This window comes from Podarcis tiliguerta, assembly GCF_965153285.1.
Source record: "Podarcis tiliguerta genome assembly, chromosome: 17".
NCBI classification, from domain to species: Eukaryota; Metazoa; Chordata; class Lepidosauria; order Squamata; family Lacertidae; genus Podarcis; species Podarcis tiliguerta.
In genome coordinates this window covers 36,734,851-36,761,635 of record NC_139550.1, presented here as the reverse complement: position 1 = coordinate 36,761,635, position 26,785 = coordinate 36,734,851, and the positions used below count along the sequence as shown (strand labels likewise).

The 26,785-nt window shown below is 50.5% G+C and overlaps 1 protein-coding gene across 4 annotated transcripts in view; it reads left to right on the top strand.

Annotated features, from left to right (window-relative positions):
* Positions 1 to 463: 463 nt before the first annotated feature.
* The window catches only part of PLXNA3 (plexin A3), a 72,238-nt gene continuing 45,916 nt past the window's right edge, over positions 464 to 26,785 (top strand). For 2 of the 4 annotated variants that reach the window (XM_083419270.1, XM_083419267.1), the window contains exons 1-8: positions 2,066 to 2,150; positions 8,232 to 9,470; positions 9,980 to 10,162; positions 18,733 to 18,861; positions 20,044 to 20,144; positions 21,796 to 21,919; positions 23,284 to 23,434; positions 25,499 to 25,598. In XM_083419270.1, coding sequence (XP_083275396.1) covers positions 8,289 to 9,470; positions 9,980 to 10,162; positions 18,733 to 18,861; positions 20,044 to 20,144; positions 21,796 to 21,919; positions 23,284 to 23,434; positions 25,499 to 25,598 — 1,970 coding nt within the window. In that variant the 5' untranslated portion in view covers positions 2,066 to 2,150; positions 8,232 to 8,288. Of the gene's footprint in view, positions 743 to 1,643; positions 1,667 to 2,065; positions 2,151 to 8,231; positions 9,471 to 9,979; positions 10,163 to 18,732; positions 18,862 to 20,043; positions 20,145 to 21,795; positions 21,920 to 23,283; positions 23,435 to 25,498; positions 25,599 to 26,785 lie in introns of those variants that run through there. The other 2 variants (XM_083419268.1, XM_083419269.1) reach the window with 2 other exon arrangements.

Below are 26,785 nucleotides of genomic sequence, written 5' to 3'. Positions count from 1 at the left end.
TTCATTGTTTCTGTTTTTTTATACTTTTTTCTGTAACTAAAAAACCTTTAATAAATATCTTTATATATATATTAAAAAAGAATATATTTCACACGGTACACATTATTTGAATGGCAATGTCCATCAACTTAGCGCCCTCAAATATTTTGTTGGGGGGCCAAAGGGATCTCCGCCCCTGGGAGTTGGCCCTCTGCGTTCTTAGGCTGAGCCACACAGACACCTCGCATTGAAATCCGGTTCTGCTTCGAATGAAGTCTGGCTCCTCCACTCCCGCCTCCTCACCTGGAAGAGAGCGAGGCGCCCCGTCCGTCTCCTTGATGCGAGATCCCCCCCCCCAGCCCCGCTTCTCTTGCTGGCCCCTCGTCCTTCGCGACGTTTCCCCTCCGGAGCCCTCCGCTTGCCCGGCCGCCTTGCCCGCCCAGCCCACGTGGACGCGGCCCTTGCCAGGCTCGGTAGCTGCGACGGCGGTGGCATCTGGTTCTCATCAGAGGCCTCGGGCGGGTTGAGTTTCCGCGGTTTCTGGGCGCTGGCGGTGCCAGGCAGCGGCAGCATCGCAGGCAGGCCGGCCGGCCACGGCCCCGCTTCGCCTCCCCTCCCTTGGATCCCGGCCCGGGACGGGACGAGCCCTTCCCCGTTTCTTCTGACCCGGGACACGAACTCAGCCCCCGCCCTCGAGCCTGCGCGCTCTGCAGCTCATCCGGAGCGAGCGAATCCTAGACGGAAGGAGCCGGCAGAGGAGGAGGTACAGGACCGGACCGAGCCCGGGATATAGTTCGAGAGAGAAGGGGGGGTGCAATGGTTCTAGAGCCCGTGCTTCCATCCTGCCCGGCCCCTGGACCCACCCACGCCCCTCTCTCCCCTCTCCCTCCTTGACCCATCCCACCGCCCAGGTCTCTCCATCATCCTCCCGCCACCCAAGGGGGCGTCCATCATCTCTCATCTCCTGGCTCCCGTTGCCATGACAACGTGCCTTGGCTGGTACAGTGGCGGCGGCAACAGCGGCAGCCAAAACAAGGGTGCGGGGAGAGATCGGGGGTCTGGAGCGGGGAAAGGGCACGGGGAGCTGGAGAGGGGGTCTGGGGGCGAGAAGATGGCTAGGACTGGCTGAGCTGCTCTTAGGGGTGTCATTGGGGGGCGAGCTCATTTCCAGGCGTGCAACTGGTGTTTCCCCCGCCCTCCGCTGTTTTTAGGCAGGGGTGGGGGGAGGACAGGAGCCTTAGTCCGGTTTCTCCACTAGGAGGCGCCTTACACACAGCAACGTTGCCTAAGGCCGGGAAGGGGTGTAACTGGGAATTTATAAACCGGGGGGGTCAGCCCCTTTGCCCTCCACCCAGCGGATTTTCGCTTCTTTTCACGAGGTTCTACCCCCCAAAACCCCCCCAAAAAATAAATATGAAAGGAGGTTCGAGGATTCTAGCAGCAGAGAGATGGAGGATTTATTATCCTAGCATCTTCCTTTGCTCGCAAAAGAGCCCTCCTCTTAACTCTTGGCATCTTCTCCGGGGGGGGGGGGCGTGAAACTGTCCCTTGCAAGGAGGAGGGCGAAAGCAGAGGAGGGCGAGAGGGAGCTGCGCACGTGCGCTCCTTACACCGATTGCCTGGGGAGTATTCGCTTTTGCAGCCAGGCTGCCTCGTGGGCTTGGCAAGCCTTTGCTTCCTTCTCCAGGTTGGGCACTTATTTACAAAAACCCAAACCCAAGCGGCAGCTCCGCGCGTGCAAGAGCGGGAGCCAGGCGCTTGCCGAACGCCCCTGCTTCTCGCACTGGCCGCCGCCGCCGCCGCTCCCGGGTCTGGATGAATGAGTGCCCGGGCGGTACCATTCCAGGGGCCGGGGGTGCGCGTACATGGCGACTCCTTGGCGGGGAGGAGAGAGACGGTTCTCCCGCTGCCCTTAGAGGGACGGGGGCTCGCGCAAAGGAAAACCGGGGCAGAGAGGTTTCGGGGACCGGGCAAGGAAGGGGTCGGGGCGGGGGCGCGGGCAGCGCGGCTTTCCCCAAGCCCCATCCCTTCTCTCCCCCCCCCATGCCTTTAATGGTTCTGGCCGCGTTTAAAGGGCTCCGACCGGCTGGGGCGGGAGCAGACGCTGAGCCAGAGCGGCGGCTGGAGACGGAGGCGAGGGAGGCAGCAGGCGGGGAGCGAACGGCGGGCAGGTACAGCCGGGATCCGCGCAAAGTGCCGAGGGGTTGGGGGGACCCGGAGGGGAGGAAGGAAGGGGGGCATCACCCCACACATGGCCGCCCCACTCCCCCTCCATCGCAGCATCGCTTTCGAGCAACAAGGAACGCCAAGAAAAGGGTGGTTTGGTCCTGCGGGGGGGATGGCGCGGGATCCCCCTCCCTTCACCGGGGTCTTTGCTAGACAGGGCGGGGGAGCCCCTGCCTGGGTCTGTGCCAGCAGCAGACGCCCCATCTGTTGCCCCCACCCCTCTTTTGTGGTGGCGCTTCTTGCACTGCTCGCCCCCCTCCGCCGGCTCTTTTCAGCCTACCCTTCAGGGAGGTTCCTCGCTGGTTTTTCTGGTTTGCGAAAGGGGCTTCCTCGCAAGTGGGCGGCCGTCACAGGAAGGAAGCGGGGCCGGGAGAAGGGGGGCGGCGAAACGAACAGGTAAGGGAATAGGGGCGAGAATGCCAAGTCAGAGAAGACTGGCCGTTTCGAGATGGCACCAGCTGGGTGTGTGCCTGGGTGGAAGAGATCAACTCTTTCCTCCTTCCCCGCCACACAATGATTTGGTTCCTTACCCTGGAAGAGCCCGATCCGGAGTGGAGGAGCCTGGCTAACGCCCATCACACTCCAGCTGGGCTTGACTTGCCTGTGTGTGTGTGTGTGTGTGTATGGGGGGGGGTCGCTTAGTAGGTAACATAGACATCACCTCGCTGGCCCCTGATCTGGCCATTCTACGCGATCTGCCGGTGGACTTGTTTGCATCTGGTTCTTTGCTTTTGTTAAAACGAAAAACAAAACCCCCCTCCCGTCTCGTCATTCCTGGAACCAAAAAAATTAGGCATTTGTACCGGAGGAATTTCCAAGCATGTTATCTTCGTGGGGCTGGTGAGGATGCGGATTCTGCTGGAGGGGCCAGAAATCCTCCTGCTATACCTTTATGATGGCTGTTCAAGGGAGTTCAAGGGAGTGGGTTTTGCAAGGAGGGGTCTCCAAGCTCTGGGAATTGGGTCAACTTGATTGATGGTGGTGTGTTCTGGAATGGAAGAGAGGAAGGAGCTCTAGGCTCTCATGTACCTTAAATTGAATGCATGGCTTTTTTAGAAAAAGGAGAAGGGGGAAAAGAGCATTTCCTTATTTTGTTAATCCCCACAAAAGATCTGTGAGTGAAATCCAATTGTTCCCATTTTGCAGAGTGGGAAAACTGAGATTAGGCTTACCCCCTAGAGGACCTATGGCTGTGATGTTGTTTTGAACCCTGGTTTCCGAGGCCCAGTGTTGTATTTGATGGACAACTCTGAAATGTGTGTGTAACAGGTTGGTCTCTCTCTCTATTGGCAGGAAGATTGGTTGATCCCAGACTGTTCCTCCTACTTGTGCTTCCCTCCCTGGTTGCGGGCGGAATAATGTATTGGGTCTTAGAATGGTAATGGTTGCTGTTCCACCCAGTGCTTCTTCCAGGCCTCTTTCTGGGAGGGGTCTGCTTATAATCCATGCCTGTTAAGGAGGGAAAAGTAGACAAAAAGGCATTGGGGAGGGGGAGAAGCTTGGTATGTGGGATGGGAGATTTCTCTCTCCTTCCTGTGAGGTGGAAGATTGAGAGGCTGAGCATTTGGGTTGGGGGCAGAGGAGGAGGAATGAAATAGCTTGTTGGAGGAGCCATATCAATGAAGAGCGAACCCAGCGGTCTGTGGTTTGCTTGGGTTGCAGAAGGTTGCATTGAATGAAAGGGGGGGGGGTATGCACATTGGTTAGGATATTTGGAGCGGCAGGCTGAGAGGCTGGTGGGTACTGATGTTATGAGGTGGTCTGCTGTGGGGCCACCATCGTGGGTGGGGCTGATTCAGTGCCTTAGTGTGGTGGGAAGGGGCAAGGTGGTAGCGGGAAGCCACTGAAATGTGTGTATCGGCAGCAGGAGTGTGTAAAGATGTGATTGTATATTGCACTTATTTATTGCAGTATAGGGTTTGCATGTTTGTTCCAGTTCAGCTGAAGAATGGGGGGCAAGGTTGCTGGATGACCCTTAATTTGGGGGGGGGGGGATCCCTTCCCACCACACTCAATAGAAACCACAGAAACATAGTTTCTCCATGCCCACATACAGCTCCATATACATCCCTATTTTTAAGTATGCTCAGTGGTCTAAGTAGATGACACTGGGCTAGGCGGACTGATGATCTAATTGGCCTCCCTCACTCTGTAAGCTAAGGTGGGGGCGCTTGCAGACATTGTGTGTGTGTGTGTGTGTATTACAGTTCTGTGATCTGTGGACAAGAAGTCAAAAATAGCATGGGAAGTTGGGTAGGGATATTGGGAGGTGTTACTGTGTAATAGGTGTAGATTCGAAGCTGTGTGTCTGCATTATCTCGAGCTACTCTGTTCTCTAGATTAGACTCTATGATAAATTCTGCAAGTCTCTATCAACAAAGAGTTTTGTAGTTCCTTTAAGACTAACAAATTTGTCTTAAAAGCGTTGGTCTTTCAGGTGCCACAAGATAATGGTTTTGGCTGCAGAAGACTAGCACTGCTATCCCTGTGGGGAAATACCATCACAGGGTATTAGGCTCTAAACAAGGCTATAACATCAAAGTGTAGAGTAGCTCTTTATTTCTCTCCATTTTAAAAACATTTTCTTAGGAGAAACTGATCTGTGTTTATACCACACCTTAGAATAGTGCTTGGTAGGGCCTCTGGGAAGCAGGTAAAATCGCTTCATCAGCCAGCCTTTGCCCACGGCTACCAGTTTGCCCATTCCTGCTTTAATGCATACTTTAACCACCAGTTCGTACTTGCAGCCAGTGGTAAAAGGATAGATTTGCATTGCTTGCTAATGGCTGGAGCCACTGAATTTGTAAGCGTGGGGATAGTACCCTATGTGTTCACCTGAAGTGTGAAAACTCTGATCTTGCATATGAAGGGCAGGAAGTGACCACAAATGTTTTCAGAGAGCTGTTTTGGGGATGGCATATTGACAAGTTGGGGAGATGAATTAAAAAAACCCCAGCGAAGCATGGGAGCTTTCTGAAACCTGGATGGTGTGCAACATGCGGCTGAAGGCCTGTAGGCACAAGGGATCTAGTTCACACACAAAACCACAGCGCTTGGTTTCTTGTTACTTCGCCTCTTTAAGCTGAATGTGCAATGCCAGTCTAGTGAAAATCATTGTGTTTGAAGTGATGGGGAAATGTGGTTTATGGCCTACAGTTGGGGGTGGAAGGAAGACTGCTTGACCTACAGAAAGCCCCATGTTCAGTCCTTAGTATCTCCAGGCAGGACTAGGAAAGACTGCCAAACCCTGAAGAGTCTCTGCCAGTCAGTGAAAACAAGGCAGGGCTGGTTGAAGGTTGATCTCTATAAGGCAGCTCTCTATTTTCCTAGCTCATTCAGAGATGCAGAGTATTGCCTTGATTATAGAATCATAGAAGAGTTGGAAGGGACCCAAGGGTCATCTAGTCCAACTGCCTGCAATGCAGGAATCTCAGCTAAAGCATCCATGACAGACGGCCATCCAACCTCTGCTTAAAAACCTCCAAGGAAGGAGAGCTCACAGCCTCCTGAGGGAGATTGTTCCACTGTCAAACAGCTCTTACTGTCAGAAAGTTTTTCCATATGTCTAGTCAGAATCTCCTTTCCTGCAACTTGAAGCCATGGTTTCAAGTCCTCCCTTCCAGAGCAGGAGAAAACAAGCTTGTTCCACCCTCCATCTGACAGCCCTTCAGATATTTGAAGATGGCTGTCATATCTCCTCTCTGTCTCCTCTTTTCCAGGCTAAACATATCCAGCTCCTTCAACCGTTCCTCATAAGGCTTGGCTTCTAGACCCTTGATCATCCTAGTTGCCCTTCTCTGCACATGTTCCAAGGTGTGCAGATGGCTCCTTGATGATGGAGCCATCATCTACGAACCAGCCCATAAGGCCCCATTTGAATATGAGGTGAACTGGCAAGAACTTTCCATTGAAGCATTGCACATGCCCAGTAGTCAGTTTAATTGGGGACCTGAGCCATTGCACGTCTTCTGTGAACATTCTAGGGATCTGTAGCTGAGGCAGGTTTTGCAGTGGCATGCAGTGGCTGAGGGCCCTATGTAAATGAGACTCCCATTAACATGCAGCGCAGCATGGGCAAGTTCTTTTTGCCTGCCCGTATCATTTTTCAGTGGGGCCCCACAATATTTGTTTGGAGATGATGTACATAGCAAGGATCGGAGTGGTGGACTTGTCATGTTCCAGCAGGTGCCATTGTGGGCCAGTGTCCCAGTCCAGGGAGGTATAAGACACCTATGCAAAACACTCTCCAAGGGGAGCTGGGATGATGGTGCCCAAAGCAAGCTAAGCTCTGAAGCCCTAAGAATCAGTCCATGTTCAAAGTATCATTGAAAGGCAAGGCCAAGGGACAAGTCCACAGTCAATACCAAAGGGAATACAAGTCAAGCAAGGCTGGGCACCTAGGTGCAGATTCATGGAGTTAGAGCTGTTTTATTTCCAGTAACTGGAAGGTTCAAATGGGAGACCTGATATATTCTGGCCTCCTAGACCACACCCTAACCACAGCTGCTGGTGATGAACATAAGATGATAGTGCAGGATCAGGCCAATGGCCTATCTAGTCCAGCACTCTTTTCTCAGAATGGCCACTCTGCTGGTCGGAAGGCTGCAAGCAGGACCCGTGCAAGAGTGTTCTCTCTTCCTGTGGTTTCCAGCAACTGGGATCCAGAAGCTTCACTGCTTCTCACCTGAAAACCTTTTAAGCCACACAGTCTGTGGACACGTGCTGTGCTATCAGTCTTCAGCCTGAACCTTTTGGTGCTGGCGTTCTGGAGCCCTGAGGAGCATTTTATTCAATGGTCCTCCCCTCAGAGGATCCCTCAGGGCTAGATCCAGATCTGCGGCGTGTTGGGTTTGTCCTCTGAGGACTGTGTGTCTGGTACCAGGCCATTGCTAGGCATAATGGAATCCTTTTCAGCCTGAGGGCCAAATTCCCTCATGCACAGCCTTCCTGGGGCCACATGCCAATGGTGGGCCAAGACAAGTGAAGGGACAAGATGTGACCTTCGTACAGCCGCCATGCAAAAGCCAGAGGTTTCCACACACACAGAGACTTCCTGTCTCCCTCCACCCTGGCCAGCGAGAGGCATTGCCTCAGTTCAAAGACACATTCTCGTTAGGCAAAGCGCTTGACAATGGTGTAGAGCAGGCCAGGGGTTGTGTAGCCCAGGGGAGGCTTTGAGGGCCACATTTGGCCCCTGGGCCTGAGTCTGCAGCTCCTGCTGTAGATATTGGGTTATTTGTGTGGAGAGAATCCTTGGGAATGAGAAGGGAGCCACCTCTGGTTAGTGCCATCTTTGTTTGTTTTGTGTGACAGGTGGCATTGCTGCCTTCAGCTTTTCTTCATTGTTGCAGGTGTGTGTGTGTCTCTGTGTGTGTCTGCTTGTGCATGTGATGCAAGATGCTGTGCTTGCTTCTCAGTTCTGTGGGTGCTGTTTCATGCTGTGCATGGCGGGTGCTAATGAGAAGCTGCAAGGGTGTTGGAAGGAAGAAAACGAGTTCCTTGGCGGCTGTGACTCTTTACTTGGGGTGGGGGCGGGTGGGAAGTGTGGATCTCTAGCCAAGAGGTGCTGTTACGCATTTGCAGCCCCTTTCAGGAGGGGCTCCAGGGAGATTTTCAGATTGGCATTAGTAATTGTAAACCTAATTCCAGAAGACTCCCTTTATTAGCAACCCTCCAAATAAGTGCTGCGCGACCTGGCTGCCCAATCCTTCCGGCATGCCTCCTGGGAGGAGAATTCCATTCAGTGATTGGGGGGGGGGATTTTTGCCCCTCCAGATGTTGCTGGACTGTAGCTCCCATCCACCAGTGGCGCCAGGGAGGATGGGAGTGGCACAGTACAGTGAGATCTGGAGGACCACACAAGTTCCTCATTCCTGATGTGTAGGATGGCAGCTGATTATACACACAAAAACACATAAACATGTCATTTCTGCTCTGCTGCTGGAGGCTTTGCCTTTTGACTGCACAATGTTGGACTGGTGCTTAACCACCGTTTCCTCTTCTCTCCCCCCCCCCCCCACTTGCAGGCTGAATGAGCTGCCTGTGTCTGGCCCTGCCTGACCCCAGGCAACTCCCTGGTGATCATGTGGCGGCTGCTGCTTATGGCCACCACTACAGCTGTGGTCCTCCTTTCCTGGCCGCCACCTGTCCTGGGTGTGCTGTCCCCACGCGCCGCCTTCACAGTCTCGGACCTGTCCCTCACACACCTGGCTGTCCACCATGACACGGGCGAGGTCTACCTTGGGGCCATCAACCGCATTCTCAAGCTCTCAGCCAACCTGACCCAGCTGCGGGCTCATACCACGGGCCCGGTGCCCGACGACCCCCGCTGCTACCCTCCGCCCGGCGTGCGACTCTGCGCTCATCGCCTGGCCCCCGCCGACAACGTCAACAAGCTTCTGCTGATTGACTATGCTGGCAGCCGCTTGGTGGCCTGTGGCAGCATCTGGCAAGGGGTGTGTCAGCTCTTGCGGTTGGATGATTTGGCCAAGCTGGGGGAGCCGCACCAGCGCAAGGAGCATTATCTTTCCGGCGGGCGCGAGCCAGACGCCATGGTTGGTGTGATTGTGGAGCAGCCAAGGGAGCCCAGCCAGTTTTTTGTGGGCACATCCATTGGGGGGCGCTCAGAGTATTTCCCCACTCTCTCCAGCCGCCGCCTGACCCCCGACGCCAGCAGTCCCGAGATGTTCAGCCTGGTCTATCAGGATGAGTTTGTCTCCTCCCAGATCAAAGTACCTTCGGACACCCTCTCGCTCTACCCGGCCTTCGATATCTACTACGTTTCTGCATTTGTCTCCGGTGGCTTTGTGTATTTCCTCACCCTGCAGCTGGACACAGCTCAGACCCCGCTGGAGCCGGCGGGAGGCCCAGGTGGTCCGGGCGTGACTGGCGGAGAGCGGTTCTTCTCCTCCAAGATCGTGCGCTTGTGTGCCAACGACACAGAGTTCTACTCTTACGTGGAGTTCCCGCTGGGCTGCTCCAAGGATGGCGTGGAGTACCGCCTTGTGCAGGCTGCGCAGCTGGCCAAGGCAGGCCGCGAGCTGGCCCGGGCGCTAGGCATCGCGGAAGGGCAGGATGTGCTCTACGCCGCCTTTTCGCAAGGCCAGAAGAACCGCGCTGCCCCGCCCCGCGAGAGCCTCCTCTGCCTCTTCACGCTGGATGAGGTCAACCAGCGCATCCGGGAGCGCATCCAGTCTTGCTACCGAGGGGAAGGCCGGCTCTCCCTCCCTTGGCTTCTCAACAAAGAGCTGCCCTGCATCAACACGGTACGATGCTGCGCAATTTGGACCCCGCCCCCCAGTTCCTACTTGCTAGTTTCTGTGTCTCCCCCCCCCCAAGAATAGGACACCCCCTCCCCAAAATTTTGGTGCTTGAGAGATGTTTGGGCCTTTTCTGCCATTCTCTCAACCTCCTTGGTCCCATTTTGCCCCAGAACCCACACGTAACAGCCCAGGAAGTCTTGTTTTGGGTCTTGTGAACAAAACCTGTTACATTTCCTCTGAAAATTGAGGCACAAACACACTGTAGGACAGGGGTGAGGAGCCTGTGGCCGCCTGATGTCATTGAACTACAGTTCCCATCATCTCTGACTGCTGGCTGGGGCTGAGCCCAACATCCTCTGGATGGCCACAGATTCCCCATCTCTGCTCTAGAATATAGGAGTTGCTGGGAAATAGAGTGCCATTGTGTACCCAGCTCTAGCTCTGTCGTGCAGGGAAAGGGCACCCAATCCCGTTTGATGTTGACTCTCGCCTCCTTGTCTCCCTGTCTCCAGCCCATGCAGATCAATGGGAACTTCTGTGGGCTGGTGCTGAACCAGCCCCTAGGGGGGCTGCAGGTCATTGAAGGGCTCCCGCTGCTGGAGGAGAAGGCTGAGGGGATGGCCAGCGTTGCTGCCTACACCTACCGTGGCCACTCGGTTGTCTTCATTGGAACGCGGGCGGGCAACCTCAAGAAGGTGAGATGTTCTCCTTCGGTGTATGGAAAAGGGGTGGGGAGGGAGAATGTGGGAGGGCGGAAGTGGTTGTCTCCACACGAGTGTGGCTGGATTCCCTGGTTCAGTCCCCAGCATTTCCAGGCAGGGCTGGCAAGGAGCCTGTCTGCAATCCTGAAGAGATTCCTCAGTGTAGACAACTCTGATTCAGGCAGCTTGCTATGAGACATCATGGTCTTAATCTGAGCTGGGTCTGTGTAAATGAATTAAAATTCCTCAGAAGCCTCCCCTAATCGGGACCATCCTCTCTGGCACAGCTACTGTATTTTCTAGAAGAGATTTCTGTTACTAGTGGGGGTATGCTATCATTTTACCTTCACCAGGAAAAATAAAAATGCATTCTCCAACACGGTTTATGTGGTCAGGTCTTCTCCTTTTTTCCAGAACAGAAGGGCACATCTTGTGTAATCTCGTTTAGAACTCCTAAGTGTCACTGTTAGAATTTTAAACAAAAGTCAGTGTCAGGCTGTAGAATGTGAGTGATGCATTGGCTGAGACTAAATTTTTCTGCGCATTGTGGCCACATATTTTGAGCACCTCTGTCTATGTGCTGAGTGCCCTGTTCTCACACTGCAGTCTCCCTAGCTGGGCTCCACACACCTGGGCTGGCAAGGGTGGAAGCAGCTTCCAGGAAATCTTAGGCACCCGCGTGCATTTCTTATTTTTAATTAATTTCACACTTCTGGTATCACATCTTCCACTTGCTGTGCTGAGAGTTAGGCAAGAAAGTGCCAAGAGAATAAAATTAGTTTATGCTAGGAGCTGCATGCTCAGGAATTGGGCCGTGCCCCATGAGACGCCAGGCAACTGTCCCACACCTCTCGCAATTACACTTTGAGGTGGGGAGGGGGTTGCAGTGTGGAAACATATCTGGCAACAGTGGTGGTCACTGGACAGACTTCTATTTCATTGTATTTCTTACTCTCCTCCTCTCCGTGTCTCAGGGCAGGATACAACAATATAAAAATACAATATTAAAACCAGTCAGAACAATTTTCAATCAGAAGAACCGGGTGGGTCCTTCTATTTCAAGTGTCAAAGGTCCAGGTAAATTGCTGGTTACTGTCTCCCCCCCCAAAAAACAACAACCCATAAGCCTTGACATTCTGGATCTAGCAAAATATTCCAGAGGGGCATCTGAACTGGTATGCAATGCCCTTTCCAGTCTCTGGAACGTGTCCAGAGGAGGGCAACCAAAATGGTCAAAGGCCTGGAAACGATGCCTTATGAGGAACGGCTAAGGGAGCTGGGCATGTTTAGCCTGGAGAAGAGGAGGTTAAGGGGGGATATGATAGCCATGTTCAAATATATAAAAGGATGTCACATAGAGGAGGGAGAAAGGTTGTTTTCTGCTGCTCCAGAGAAGCGGACATGGAGCAATGGATCCAAACTACAAGAAAGAAGATTCCACCTAAACATGAGGAAGAACTTCCTGACAGTAAGAGCTGTTTGACAGTGGAATTTGCTGCCAAGGAGTGTGGTGGAGTCTCCTTCTTTGGAGGTCTTTAAGCAGAGGCTTGACAACCATATGTCAGGAGTGCTCTGATGGTGTTTCCTGCTTGGCAGGGGGTTGGACTCGATGGCCCTTGTGGTCTCTTCCAGCTCTATGATTCTGTTTATGGAAAACCTCTTCTCTCAACCCAACCCCCCAAGCATTGCCTGCTGTGCAGTGGGGGTGGGAGAGAAGCCGTTGTTACTGGCAGCCCCCACCCTTTGCCATTAGTTGCCACTTTGCAGAGGCTTGTGCCCAACAGACCTGGCGCATTAAATATTAACCGGGTGGCGCATGAGCTGGCGCACCCCTCCTCCATCTAGCTGGGCGGTGGCGGGGGGGGGGGGCGTTTCCAAGTCTGTGAGAGGAGCAGAGCCAGATGGAGATTGTAATTGTGCACTGTAAAAGAGCTGGAGGGGTCAGGGGAGTGTCCAGGCATTGGGGTCGCAGAGGCTGAAGCTCAGGTAATGGTGCCTGGTGGGGCAGATGCGCCAGGTTTAATCCTCCCCGCTTTTCCCGCATGTTCCAACCTGATTTGGTTGCCTTTTGCAGCAAGTGTATGCGTGGTTGGTGGGAAGGAGATGTTGCTGGCAGATGGGAGGCATGCGACCTAAAGCCATAAATTATCCTCAGTTAGGTACAGGGTTCCCTTTGTCACCAGGATGTGGCCCCATAATTTACTTAAGGTCACATCTTCCATCTCTGGAGCATGTGAAGTCATAATGTGTTTCCTAGCTTGTACAGAATGCTTTCCCCTCATCATCTGTCTGCATCTGTCCGTCTCTCTCTTTATTTTATGTTATTATTTTCTCCCTTCCTCCCTAAACAGAGCCTTGGTTGTATGTCGGCTTTGGTTTCTCGCTTTCTTGCTGTGTCTCAGTCCTCGCTTTCTTGGTTTCTCGCTTTCTTGCTGTGTCTCAGTCCTCACTGGGCAATTGGGCTCCTATCTTTCTCACTCTCTGGGTTACCCACCATTATAATTGGCCCAGGGTGGGCCTTTTCAAGGTGCCATGTGGGTGCTTTAGCCTCCTGACTTCTCTGATTCTGGAGAAAACCCAACCCCAGCTGCCCATTCCAGCTTTCTCTCTGTCCCGTGCTGCCTCCCACCCCCCACCAGCTGTGGGGTCAGTTTTGAAGTGGAAGGGTCCTTGGGAGCGTACGGGGCGTCTGGTCTTTGGGGCTGGTGGCCTGGAATTGAGTTACAGCTTGTTGTGGTGGGGGAAGACGGAGAAGAGAAATGCTGTTTAAACTCTTGAACCCCTGGCAGGGGGCATGAAGGGAGGTCACGACCCCCTTCTATCCCTCATGCAAACGGTGGCGATTCAATTAGGATGGCAGGAGGCAGGGAGGTAGCCCCTCCGTCTGCCTCTCCATTCCCAGATCCCCCTCTGCCGCCTTCAGTACACTAATTGCCTTGTTGCTGTGCAGCCTGGAGCCTCACCCAGGGGTGACCTGCCTGTTCCCCCAGTCAAGTCTGAAAAGGACCATTATCCCATTCCTTGGGGAAGGGAGGAGGACTCCTATCTGAGTCTCCAGCTCCACAACTGCACTGACCCCCAGGGGCCTGGTTGGTTTGTGGGGGAGGCTCAATGGGGCTTTGTTGGCCAGGATGAAAGCTCCTTTGAGCAATCTCCTGGGGGGCAAGTGTGTGTGTGTGTGTGTGTGTGTGTGAGAGAGAGAGAGAGAGAGAGAGAGAGAGAAGGAATCTTCCCCATTGTAGGTATTTTGTTCAGATGTGGAAAAGAAAGCATCCTTCCGTTCTGCCCCTGGGCTCCACCTTAAGCCCATGAGGCTACCACGTCACTCCAGGGCAGGGGGTAGCCAGTGTGGTGCCCCTTTGGTTGTTGCGGATTCCATCTCCCATCAGCCCCTGACAGCATAGCCACTGGTGAGAGATGATGGGAGTTGTAGTCAAGCAACATCTGGAGGCTTCCTCCACTCTAGAAGATAGTTCCACTCAGTCTCCCACCACCTGTCCTAGGGGCAACTTGTCTCTTTCCCAGACCACACGCAATGGGCGCTTCTAATGGAGTTGTGGATGTGTAGTGTGGTGGCGAATCTTGAGCATTATGAACCTGTGAGGGGGGGATTCACTTCCATCTGTTGCCTCTCCACTGCCCACTCTTCTCTCCCCTCCCAAACTTGCCAGATGCCTATGAGGTGATTTTGTAGAGTTTGCACAGGTTCCAAGGACTGTACTCAGTGCCGGATTTACATATAAGCTAAACAAGCTATAGCTTAGGGTCCCACTCTCTTGGGGGCCCCCAAAAAATCGAAAGAAGAAAAAAACCCTGGATGTACATTTCCAAAATATAAGATAAAAAACAAATAAAATAAAGCCTACATACAGCAACAGTGTTTTGTGTTGTGTAGGCTCCTATAATGTAAGTCATGGGCTCCGCCTGCTATGTAAAGGGCCCCCCACTACCTTCAGCAGCTTAAGGCCTCATAAACCTAAATCTGGCCCTGACTGTAGTCTTCCCTTTTTTATTTCATACTTTTTAGGAGAGCTTCGAATAAAGACAATCTATGTTTCCTTCCCTTCTGTTTCCGTGTCTGTTTTGGAAACATAGATGCTTGTGACCCAGTTGTCCTTATTTATTGGGAATGTGGTATTTTATACCTGTTCTTGGCAATTTATTGGTGTGTGTGTTTTTTAACATTGTAAATAAGCAGCAGAGTCTCTCAAGTTTCACCCCCACAACCCCAGGTCTCCAGGAGCTGTGTTTACACTTCTCTGTGTTTATACATGTGTGCTTCTGCACAGAGGGACACACACAGAGCTGCCGAACCTCTTCCATCCCTCTCCCATTACTCTCTCTCCAGATTATAAATGTTGCTGAATGCGATTAAGGCTGCAATCCTTTGGGGATATCGTGGGTCTGACTTCTGAGTAAACTTCATTAGGGTTGCTCTGTACATTCTCCTCATTATAGAATAGCAGCAAACAGATCTATTTCATGATTGAACTTTTATTGGGTTTTAGAAGGAGGAAATGGTTCTGCTCAGTTTATTCACACACCGCTTTGGAAGCCAGTGCAGGCCAGGCTATTTATCGAGGTTATTTTTAGACTGCTTTTCAGTCCTGTCAGATTCCCGAAGTACGGATACAATAAAATATGTTAACAATTCAAAATAACATTACAAGGAGGGAGGGAGAGAGTGAAATGAAGCAGGCCTGCGTGGGATTTACTGGTCAGGGGAAGGGCCACTAGCCAAGCCTGGAACATCTTTCAAGACCCAGGTAGGTAGAAAAACAATCATGGTGGGTGGGGTAGGGGAAAAGCACCTGGAGTCAACTTCTACCCCCAGAGTTCTTCAGTCATGGGTCCCCAGGTGTTGTTGGCCTACAACTCACAACATCCCTGGCCAGCTTAGCCAACAGTCGGGGTGATCAGGGTTGTAGCCCATCAACATCTGGGGACCCAAGGCTGAAGAGCAGTGCTCTGCCCTGTTCCTCCAACCTCTTCTCTTTCCACTGGGCCTTCTTGATGCTGTCTTTGAATTCTAACAACACTTCATGGGAAATCCAGGTCATAGGTGAATCAATTATATCTAATGTTTTGCACAGTGTTTCAAAGTTATCGTCGTTTTAAGATCAGTTTGGAAACCATTAATATTGGGCTGGCTTGACCATGGAGCTGCTGGGCAGTTAAGTGGCTCAAGCCATAAAAGGCCACATCCCATTATCAATTTCAGAAGTGTTCTGAAACTCTTCAGGAAGAAGCATGCATCCTGATGGTTGTGGAACCAATTCTGGCTGTTGCAGAATAACCAAATATTTTTTCTTTAAAAGAGAGGGAATTTTGCCTGTATGTCATTCAGTGCAGGGGTGGAGAACCTGTGGCCTGCCTGATATTGTTGGACTCCCGACTCCCCAGTGGTCCGGGATGGTGGGAGATGTCATCTGACAAAATATGGAGGGTCACAGGTTCGCCAACCTGTCCCAAAAGTTCAGAATGCTATTTTAAAAAGTCATACCATTAAATACTGTATGTACTGCAAAGTAGCATGTCTTTCCTTTTACCCATTCAAAAATGCAAATGTCAAATAGTTGAGTAACTGTCAAAATCATTGACTTTTGGTGTGTTTTTTAGTAAAGTGGATTTTAAGAAAACATAGTGAAAGCTGTTTGGGACACTACAGGGTTGAAGAGAGGGACAACATGCTCTGTCTGCAAAGTGACATTAGGCTCTAGGCCACATTCAAGCTCTGGGGCCATTTTGGAAAGTGCCTTGCAAGTTCCATCTGGGCTCTGTGAGAGAGTATTTCCTGGGTAATTTGCCAAATGCATACTGTACAACTTCCTCTGTGATATGCAGCTAGTAGCTGGAAGTGAAATATTTTTGCACAAAGTGGTCCAAACCAGTGCTAATGGGGGGTTCTGTGCACAGTGGCTAATACAGAAGATTAAATGGGTCTGTGCCTTGGTCAGAGGAAGCTTGTGAGGAAGGGGTTATTAGATTTATGAAAATTCTCAGGTCTTATGACTCACTTCCAGAAATTGTACTAAGTTCTGCTGTATGACTTTTGAATTTACCAGTAACCATATTAGTAATTCAGATTTTTTTGTTGACTTTATTATTTGAAGTATCGAAATAAGACCAAGATAGTAGTCTCTATTTTAGCTTGCAAAAGCAACAATGTCCCTTGGAAAAACAGCCTAAGACAAAGAAACGGGAACATTAATCACAAACTCCCTTTTGCATGGAATAAATTTTGATTAACTTCTGCAATTCTCCTCTTGTGTTCAAATCTTATGCCTATTTTTAGTTTGCAAAGCCAAGCAGAATGACAAAATTGCAAAGAGCAAGCTTTCATAGAGCAAAATTACTAGTTCGGTAGCAGCACAGCGGTGGTTGATCCTCTGTCTGCCCCATAGGAAGCCCTAACAGCTAGCTCTGGTCGGGGCAGCAGGTGGGGGCTGCTTTAAAAAAATATATGTATTACCTTTTTCTTTTGCTGCATCAGTTCCAAGCTCACACAGCTGAATGGCTGTGTGAGATCTGGCCCATCAGAGGATGCATGGGGGTTTGGATCCTGCAGATCCAAAAGCACTGGCGCCTTGCTCCATTTTGTGGTTTTCTGCTACTATGGATGGAGAACTTCTGCTGACGGGTGGGCCTCCATGGCGGCAGAGGCCTACAGATTCCAGTGGATGGTTGCTTTTACTTCATCAGGGTTAGGATTGCACTATCAATTTTGCTAATAAATAGAAAATGTGTAAAATAAAATAAAATAGTTGAATTGCTTCACACAATACCTCTCCTTCCCCAGTTCCAAGTCCTGTTGCCATTGCTGCCACCACCAACTGCCCACATTGCTTCTGTGGGCAAACATGAGTCACTAGTCCATCTCAGGGGCCTAGATTTGGCCTTGCATCCTTTGCACTGACCCTCTTCAGCAGGACGGACATGCCTGTAGAAGATTCAAATATACGTGCTTAAATATATATGCTGCAATATCGTCTTGAAGGTATCCAGCAGTGGATGCTCCTTTGGAGCTCTTTGCTTTGCCCCTCCCAAATTGCAAACTTAAAAGCACGCCACCTCCCTTTAAATAGGCAGAGCTGTTAATCTTTGGAGACTCCCAAATGTATAATTCGGTGTGGGGTCTTGTGCATAGCACAGACTGTTAGATTACGGAGAATTTCAGCAGCTATGTAATCCAGACCCTTCAAAAAACATTATTGTAGTGCCTGATTGCTTTTTTTTTCAGTACAAAATTTCTCATAAACTTTATGCTTCAGGGCATGTATCCAACTAGGCACATTCATTCATTCATTCATCTATCTATCTATCTATCTATCTATCTATCTATCTATCTGTCTATCTGTCTATCTGCCTGCCTGCCTATCTATCTATCTATATCTATCTATCTATATCTATCTATCTATCTATATCTATCTATCTATCTATATCTATCTATCATCTATCTATATCTATCTATCTATCTATCTATCTATCTATCTATCTATCTATCTATATCTATCTATCTATCCATCCATCCATCCATCCATCTGTCCATCTATTCCCTCATTCATTCCCTCCAGTTTTTGCCATTCCAAGCAGCTTGCAAGCTAGGTGTTTTACTGAGTCCAAGGTTGCCTGCCACATGTTGCTAGTGGATTTCCTTTGGCATTAGTGAAGCACACTTTGTGCAGGTATACTACACTGGGAGGAGTGTTTACAAAGATGAAAGCAAATACCATTTTCATTTGACAAGTGGGGAACTGTGGATTAGGGTAACAATTAGCTTTGGGGTTTTTTGTTTGTTTGTTTTTAAACCACTCTTCAAGTGATGAAGGGTGCGCACCCTTCAGGGGTGTCTGTGTGTGTGTGTGTACAGACTGAACCTTTGCTGTGATTTTTAATGCATGCAGCCTTCATAACTTTCACAGGAAAATGAATGTCTGTGGTATATGTGCACCAGCACCAACATACAGCACCCAAAATATGCAGCCATCTTGGAGCCAGTGGTTTATCCAGCCAGTGTATGACTGAAATTTTTACCCAGATGCAGTGCTCTTTTCAGCAGGCTCCATGGTTTGGAATAAACATTTGACCACCAGGTTTAGCAGCTAAACCTGCAAAAGGCTTTTGTCTTTTGGGGTGGGGTGGGGGACTTCTGAATGTCCTGTACCATAATATTATGCTGCTAATTCCTTCAATCTCATGGTTCACAGTTCCTCCAAGAAAACAATATCCCACTTCTAACACCACATACAAAATGTTTCCTTATCAGTTCTGTAACTCCCTGTGGCACAAAATGCTCCACTATATTTGTCTGTTGCCCTTAGAACAGATAAAAACGTGAGGTTGACTTGCTACAGTGCCACCCAGCGAATCAGAAGAGTGCCAAGCTGCAATCTGAACCCAGATTCAGGCTTTACCCTACCACACCTTTTCGTTTGCCAACAAAGCCCAGTTTTTCCAAACCCCCTCAAATACTGGATTGTGACCTGAGGAAGCTTGTGGTGGTGAGAAGAGAAGAATACCCTTTAGACTTGGCATAAAGCTGCTCATGTGCTTGCACTCCTCAGGTGCGTGTGGACAACCCCAAGGAGGCCCATCTCTACGAGTCTGTTCCTGTGATGCCTGGGGAGCCGCTGCTGCGCGACATGGTCCTGAGTCCGGACCAGCGCCATCTCTACTTGCTCAGCCAGAGACAGGTCAGCCTCCGGGAGAGGGATGGAGTGGCTTCCGTCGCACTGCAGCTGAGAGGACAGACCCCTGAGGGGGCCGCATTCTCTTCTGGGCAAACTTCCAGGGGCCATGTGACAGTGGTGGGCGGGGCCAGAGGCAAAAGTGGGTGCGGTCAGGGGAAAAAGTGGGGTGGGGCAACAGGCCTGACTTTTGCTTTCCTACTACATTTCAAATCACAGGCAAGGAAGAGGTATTGTCAGTGTTCAACAACAGGGCAGAGGCCCTCAAGGAAGGCATGGAGGGGTGGTGGGTGGGGAGAGCAAGAGCTGCAGAGCTGCATTTGGGCCCTGGTCCTGAAGTTCTTCACTCCTGATCTAACTGGTACTGGTTTTTTTCAATTTGATCCAGGCCTTATGCTGGAACATTAGGCGATGAGTGCAAGAAGGCTTGTGAATAATTATTTTCCATCAGAGTCATTTCTAAGCAATTACAGCCACCAGCACCCAACACTTCTGGGGTTAGAGAAATGGGTCTTCCCACTTATAAAAGGCACACATCCCAGGCACATTTTTTTTGCACTCCGTGCTAAGAGCAGGGCAATTTGACTCTGCATATATTTCACTGTGTTTAAAACATGCCTATTAAGAGGAACTAGTTGGTATTTTATCCTTCTAAGAGGGGAGGGGAAATCTCAAGTGCATTTTTGGGGACAACAGGTGGAAAAGGGGTTTTTGGGGTGTGTGTGGTTCTTGGCAAAACTTCTCTGGAGAGACAAGATCCCTAAAGGTGCAAAGAGGCAAAACCTGTTGTTTTGTGGAGGAGGGAGCTGTGAAATTTGACATTTTGAATGGAATCACAATGCTGCCTGTGAAACAGGATCAGATGCTGAGGTTAAGAGTATGATTTCTGCGGAAGAGGCTTGTAGGAGTTGTGGCACATTGTGGGGTTAGGGCTACTGTGCAGAGCTGCCAGCTTTCCCCACTCTCTTTATCAGAGTATTGTGCAGTTTAACAGCAGGCAGAAATTCAACAGGTGCCTTCCCCAGTACCAGAAACCTGCACCTGCTGGATTTTGACTTTGTTGTGGATCTGCTCAAGGCACAGACGCTTTACTGGGGGCAGCAGTGGAGAGGAATAGCAACCCTGGTACCTTGTGATTCTGATGAGGAGAAGGAAGGCCTTGTCTAATTATTTAGCCCTTCCCCTCAGGTGGTCCGGCTCCCCGTGGAAAACTGTGAACAGTACTCGTCTTGTGCTGAGTGCCTGGGCTCCAGAGACCCACACTGCGGCTGGTGCGTCCTGCACAACAGGTGAGAGAATTTCCTAACACGCACTGCCGGCCCCCCGGAAGAAGCCTTGTACAGGCTGGCAGGCAAAGAATCCATGATCTGACACCGGCACCCCCTTCCCTCAAAAATGCTGCTTTATTTTCCCGCCCGATGTTGGGGGATCAAGTAGGGAGGTGGCAGCCCAGTGTGAGACCCCCTCTCTCCTCCCTCCTGCTGTGGCCTCCCTCCCTCCTCCTCCCCCTTATCTAGCCTCTGCAGGAGCCTTAATCCTATTAAATCTGCCAGCACTGAGCTGACTAGGAGGAAGAGTTAGAGGGGGTTTTGGGGAGGGGGAGAGGGGGAAGAAGAAGATAGCAGCGGTTGTCCCTCCAAGAGAGTGGGAGGTGGTGGGTTTTATTTCCTGCTCTCCTCCACTCCCACAACCCATCGCTCCATGGCATATTGAGCAAGGCAGCAGGGGGGAGAGCATGGGGTGTCTTCCGAGCCCCCGCCCCCATTGAAAGCAAGCTTGAGTTTCATCCTCCCTCCCTGCAGCAACAATGCCTCCTGTCTCCCCTGCGTTTTATATCCCCCCACCCTGCAGGAGGCAGAGCGGAGCCAGAGCAGGGCGGGGGGAGGAGATGGGGCAGAGGGCAACCCCACCCTGCCAGCCACGGCTGTGTCTCTGCTAGCAGATGTTTCCCTCCTGCCTTTACCCCCCCCCTTCCCTCCCAATTCCCTATCACTGCCTCAGCACCTGGCGCAGCAACTTGCACCTCCTAGCTTAATATAGAATTATGTGATAATACTTGGAGGGGGTGAAGAAAGAGTGAGAACGGAGGTGACACCCCCCCACACACACAGTAGTATTGGGTTTGGGGAGTGGAGAGAGAAAGAGAGACAGAGAAATAAGAAGCAGTGGGAGCTGCTGATTCTCTTAGGACTGCTCCTCCACTCCTGAGCCAATTCTTTCCCCCCACTTGCAATCCTCTGCTCTCTGAATCAGCCACGGAGGGAGTTAGGAGAGGGCAGGAAATTCCTCTTTCCACACTACCCAGCATGGTCTCTCTCTTCCTTGACTGGCAGTGTGAGTTTTGCTTGCTCGCTCGCTTCACTTTCCCTCCTGCCAACCCTTGTTGGGGGGTGGGCGGCATTTCACTCTAGCCTCCCTGAGCCCCTTGGAGAGGAAGAGTGGGATATAAATCTAATAAACAAACAAACCCTTCCTCAAGGCAGGCATCTCCATCCCCAGCTCCCCAAGCTCCTTTGGTTCCTTCCAGCACAGACAAGCCTAACAAGCCTCCAGGGCCCTGGAGGGGAAGCAGTAGCTTCCTTGCCACCCCCCACCCCCCCGCATGCGTGTGCACACCTAACACACCTGAACTGCTGAGCCTTCTCTGGCTTCTGTTTCCACCCCCATCTCCCTTGCCAACTTTTCCCCTGCCAAAAGCTCCTTCCATGTGTGCTGCTTTCTGTTGCCAGATCAGAAGACAGTCTGCTCCGCTGAGTGTTTTGCTAAGAAGTTTTGTTCCTCTACTAGCGGGTCCCTGTGAGCTTTTTCTCCCCACACCCAGCCCAGTCCCATTGGTGGCAGCAGTGGCCGAAGGCTGTGGAGAGGGGCAGAATGCAATCAGTGAAAGCCTCCTTTGCTTTCCCCGCCTGCCCAAGCTGCCTTGTTTCTGTTGCCGCTCAGGTGTTGCAGAGAGAGCGAGTGTCCCCGTGCCGCAGAGCCTCACCGTTTCACAGCATCTCTGACTCAATGTGTGCGGCTGCTTGTTGAGCCCAACAACATCTCGGTGACAGAGCCCAGCATTGTGGTGAGTCCTGTGTACACCCCTTGCGCCCGCCTGGATTTTTGGCTTTCCGTTCTCCTGTGTTTCTTTGGCAAGGAACCTCTTCTGTGTTTGCAGGTGGTGAAGTGGGAAGATACTGATCCTGCCCCTCTTTCTAAGGAGGGGTCCTTTCCTTAGGCTTGTGTTCTCTGAATAATATATGCCACAGTGACACAGTCAGTCCTGAGCTACATCCCGTTTCGATTGCTGTAGCCTGCTGTATGTGAGACTCTCTTTGAAAAGTGCTAAGAAACTCCCAGCTGGCCCAAAAAGCTCCAGCTAGATTGTTGGCCAGAGGTGGTTAGAGAGTGCAGACCCTTCCCTTGTTCTACAGCAGCTCCAGTGCCTACCAGTCTGTTTCCGGGCACAATTCAAAGTGCTGGCTAGGACCTGTAAAGCACTTCACAGTTTAGGCCCAAGATATCCAAAATGGCCAATGTAAATACTAGGCTCAATTTCCTAGCCTGGAGTTGTCCTCGCGACGCCCTTTGAAGACAGTCATCAGACAGTCTGCTGGCAATTGTTTTCTTTTATGACTCACCAACTACATTGACTATAGAATTATTTGCAAACTGCACCAGTAAGCTAGCTTAATTGGTTGAGCCCCACAACTGGTGTGTGGCTTAATTACCACTTTCCTTCACCACCATTCCAAGCTCTGGTACCAGCTGTTCAGGTTTGTACCCGAGACGCTCTGTGCTTTGTGCCAATTGGGGCCAAGGCCGTGAGGCTGCTGGGACTGCAGAACATGGTATTGGCCATGCAATACAGATTCATAAGGATCTCCAGGTGAGTCACACTGAATAAGGTTTCCAGCACGCCTTCAGGGCCCTGCATAGCTTCTTGCTTTGTGCCACCCAACCCAGCTCATAGAAACAAAACTAATTTTGCAAAATATTAACGTTTGCAGAAAGTGTTTTGTGAACTAAGATAATTAGGCATGGAAATTTCTTCTTCACCTCTATAATTTATGCATGCTGCAGAGTTATCTTGTGGCATAAAATGTGTCAGGGGGCATGTAGCACACAGGTTGCCAATGCAACGCATGCACCCACAGAAGGTTTTCTTGGCACCAGAGGATCTCTTTGCCCTCTCCTGCCCTGCTGAAATTCAGCTTGAACGAAGCATTCTCTTGTAGCCAATAGAACAGGGGGCAGAATGTCCTTGGTTGCAGTGTGTGCCCATGGCAGTTTATCCAGCTTGCAAATGTGCTCATGGGCTGAAAAGTGACCCCTAGGGTAGAGAATACACACACGGTGCCCTCCTCCTTCCCTTGGATGTAATTCCCAAACATTTTAATCTGTCTAGTGACTGTCTAGTGACTGCCCTCTCTTGGGCTGTGTTTCCAGCTTCAGCTTACTGTCCACAATGCCCCAGACCTGACGGCCGGTGTGATCTGCTCCTTTGAGAGCCTTGGAGAGAGCGAGGGGCAACTGCAGGTGGACGGAGGGATCCGATGCCTTTCTCCTACACTGAGGGATGAGCCCCCTGGGGAATACGGTGAGCGCTTGGAGGTGGGGAGGGAACGTTGGTGAAGCACAGTAGTTCTAAGAGACAGAGCTATGAGCTGGGAGGAAGTTTCTAATCTGCATGAACATGCTACCTAGGTTTGTTTTTGTTTTCTTACATTTTTTTTGTTCTCATTTTGTATTTTAATGTTGTGAACTGTCCCATGATCTTTGGATGAAAGGCAGTACAAAAAAATTAATAATATTAATAATAACAGGTGGCTATGGAGTAACCACTGTCTATCCTAGCCCCTGACTCCTACCATTTCTCACTGTGATATGCAGTAACACTGACCTGCTTTACAAGGCACATCCACGCAAGACATTTAAAGCATTCTTAAAAAGGTAAAAGGGACGCGGGTGGCGCTGTGGGTTAAAGCCTCAGCTCCTAGGGCTTGCCGATCGCAAGGTCGGCGGTTCGAATCCCCGTGGCGGGGTGCGCTCCCGCTGTTCAGTCCCAGCGCCTGCCAACCTAGCAGTTCGAAAGCACTCCCGGGTGCAAGTAGATAAATAGGGACCGCTTACTAGCGGGAAGGTAAACGGCGTTCCGTGTGTGGCTCTGGCTCGCCAGAGCAGCAATGTCACGCTGGCCACGTGACCCGGAAGTGTCTTCGGACAGCGCTGGCCCCCGGCCTCTTGAGTGAGATGGGCGCACAACCCTAGAGTCTGTCAAGACTGGCCCGTATGGGCAGGGGTACCTTTACCTTTAAAAAGGTAAAGGATCCCTGACAACTAAGTCCAGTTGCAGATGACTCTGGGGTTGCGGCGCTCATCTCGCTTTACAGGCCGAGGGAGCTGGCATTTGTCCTCAGACAGTTTTTCCGGGTCATGTGCCCAGCATAACTAAGCCGCTTCTGGCGCAATGGAACACCAAAACCAGAGCAGGGCACGGAAACGGCATTTCCGCTCTATTTTTCGCTCTATAAGACGCACCAGACCATAAGGCGCACCTAGTTTTTGGAGGAGGAAAACAAGAAAAAAAATATTCTGAATCTCAGAAGCCAGAACAACAAGAGGGATCGCTGCAGCGATCGCTTTTGCTGTTCTGGCTTCTGGGATAGCTGTGCAGCCTGCATTCGCTCCATAAGACGCACACACATTTCCCCTTACTTTTTAGGAGGGAAAAAGTGAGTCTTATAGAGCAAAAAATACGGTACCTTCCCACTGGAGCAGTACCTATTTATCTACTTGCACTTTTGGGCATGCTTTTGAACTGCTAGGTTGGCAGGAGCTGGGACCGAGCAACAGGAACTCACCCCGTCGCGGGGATTCGAACCGCTGACCTTCTGATCGGCAAGCCCAAGTGGCTCAGTGGTTTAGACCACAGCGCCACCCGCATTCTTGTACCACCTTAAACAGTCATGGCTTCCCCCAAGTTTCCAAGGAGTGGTGGGAATTGTTAGGAGACCGTATTCCCTGCAGAGCTACAGCTTCCAGAGTTCATTGGGAAGAGTGACTGATTGTTAAATCACACTACGAATTGTAGCTCTGTGAGGGAAATCGGGGTCTCATAAAAGCTCTCAACACCATTAACGAATCACTGGATTCTTTGGGTTAAGCTATGGCTATTCAAAGTAGTATAAGAGTGCTTTAAATGTATGGTGTGCTTGTGACCACTGTGTCATAATGATTACAATGCTATTTTGTATGTGAAGCACTTCAGAATGTGCTGCATTTGCTGCTGCTGCTAAAATGGAGGAAAGGTTGGGACCCAAACAGCACTTCAGCAGGGGACCCTCTTTAAATCATGAGCTTGCACTCATGGGCTGAGCTGTCAAGATCACTCAGTACAGACTGGCTAGCACTCTGGTGCTTCCTTTCCCATTTGCAGCTAGAGGTGTTCAGAAAATGGTAATTGAACAGAATTCTTCCCTCTCCGCCCACATCCAGACACAAACTTTGTAAATCGGATGCTTATGCTTATGAGAGAGGAGCGTCATCTGCTTTCCTAATTTTGAGTGTGTACCTTCAAGTTAATGTAGAATGTGATCTTGCAAACAGATGCTTACTGATCTCTCTCCTTTCCAACCCCCCACCCCACCCAATACCAACTCAGGTGATGTCCGCACTGTTAGACTCCGACTTCTCTCAAAGGAGACGGGGGTTGAATTCGCCAGCACTAATTTTGTCTTCTACGACTGCAGCCTTCTGCGCACGTGAGTTTTGACCCCGGGGCCATAATCTCCCTTCTCCAGACCCCAGACCTGGTCCCAGCTTGAGCAACTGTCCCCTCGCCCCAAGACAATGCTCCTTAGTCTTGATTTCTTCCCTTTAGGAAGAGCTCTGATCTGGCAAACTAAAAGCCTATCCAGCCAACATCCTGCTGCCCAAAATGGCCACCCAAACGCTCCTAGGAGTTCTTATCTCACCCATAAAGCACCCATGTTGCATGCCTTTTGCTAAGGACGTCTATATGACATTACATTTGTGTTGTAAATTGCCCTGTGGTCTTCTGGCGAAGGGCAGTATATAAATTTACTAAATAGTAATAATAATAGTATTCTGCTGGGAGCTGCCCAGAGTGGCTGGGGAAACCCAGCCAGATGGACGGGGTATAAATAAAATACTACTACTACTGCTATTACTACTAATAATAATAATCTGTGAACTCCAGCTGGGGAGCCAGGTCCCACGACTTGCATCATGGGCTAATCTAAAATGGGCGACCCAGCCAGATGGGCGGGGTATAAATAATAAATTATTATTATTAAATTATTAACATAAGTTTTGATATGTGCTGAAAGCCACCCAGAGTGGCTGGGGTATTAATGATGATGATAATAATAATAATAATAATAATAATAATAATAATAATAATAATAATAATAATAAATCTGAATATATGGTGAATAAATAATCAGTGGATCCCCAAATGCATGTTTGGGTTAAAGGTGGGTTGAAAACAAGGAAGAAAACTAATGTAAAGGCTGAGTTGTTACCTTTTCCCTCTTCAGCAAGTGCTCCCCCCCCCCCCCGCTTCCTTCTACCAACTTTTACAGCAGTGTTTCCTAAAGTGGGTGATATCGCCCCCTGGGGGGCACTGGAATGATCCAGGGGGCGGGGTGGTAGTAGCCTTGGATACTATTGGGGGGCATTGAATAAAAATAAGGGTGCTAGAAGCATAAAGAAAGAAGAGAATTTTGAAAAACGATTTGTACATGACACTTTCCGCCAGGTTGGGCACCGTTGCAGGATGGCGACCACGCCTCCCCTGGATCCAGCGGGGTTTTCCTGGGCTTGGCTAAACACTTTTTGGCTTCACCCAGGCCTGGGAAGTGGATTGCAGCTATAGTACAAACGTTTTTAATTGCATTTCCTTCATCATATTTAGTGGAACATGGCT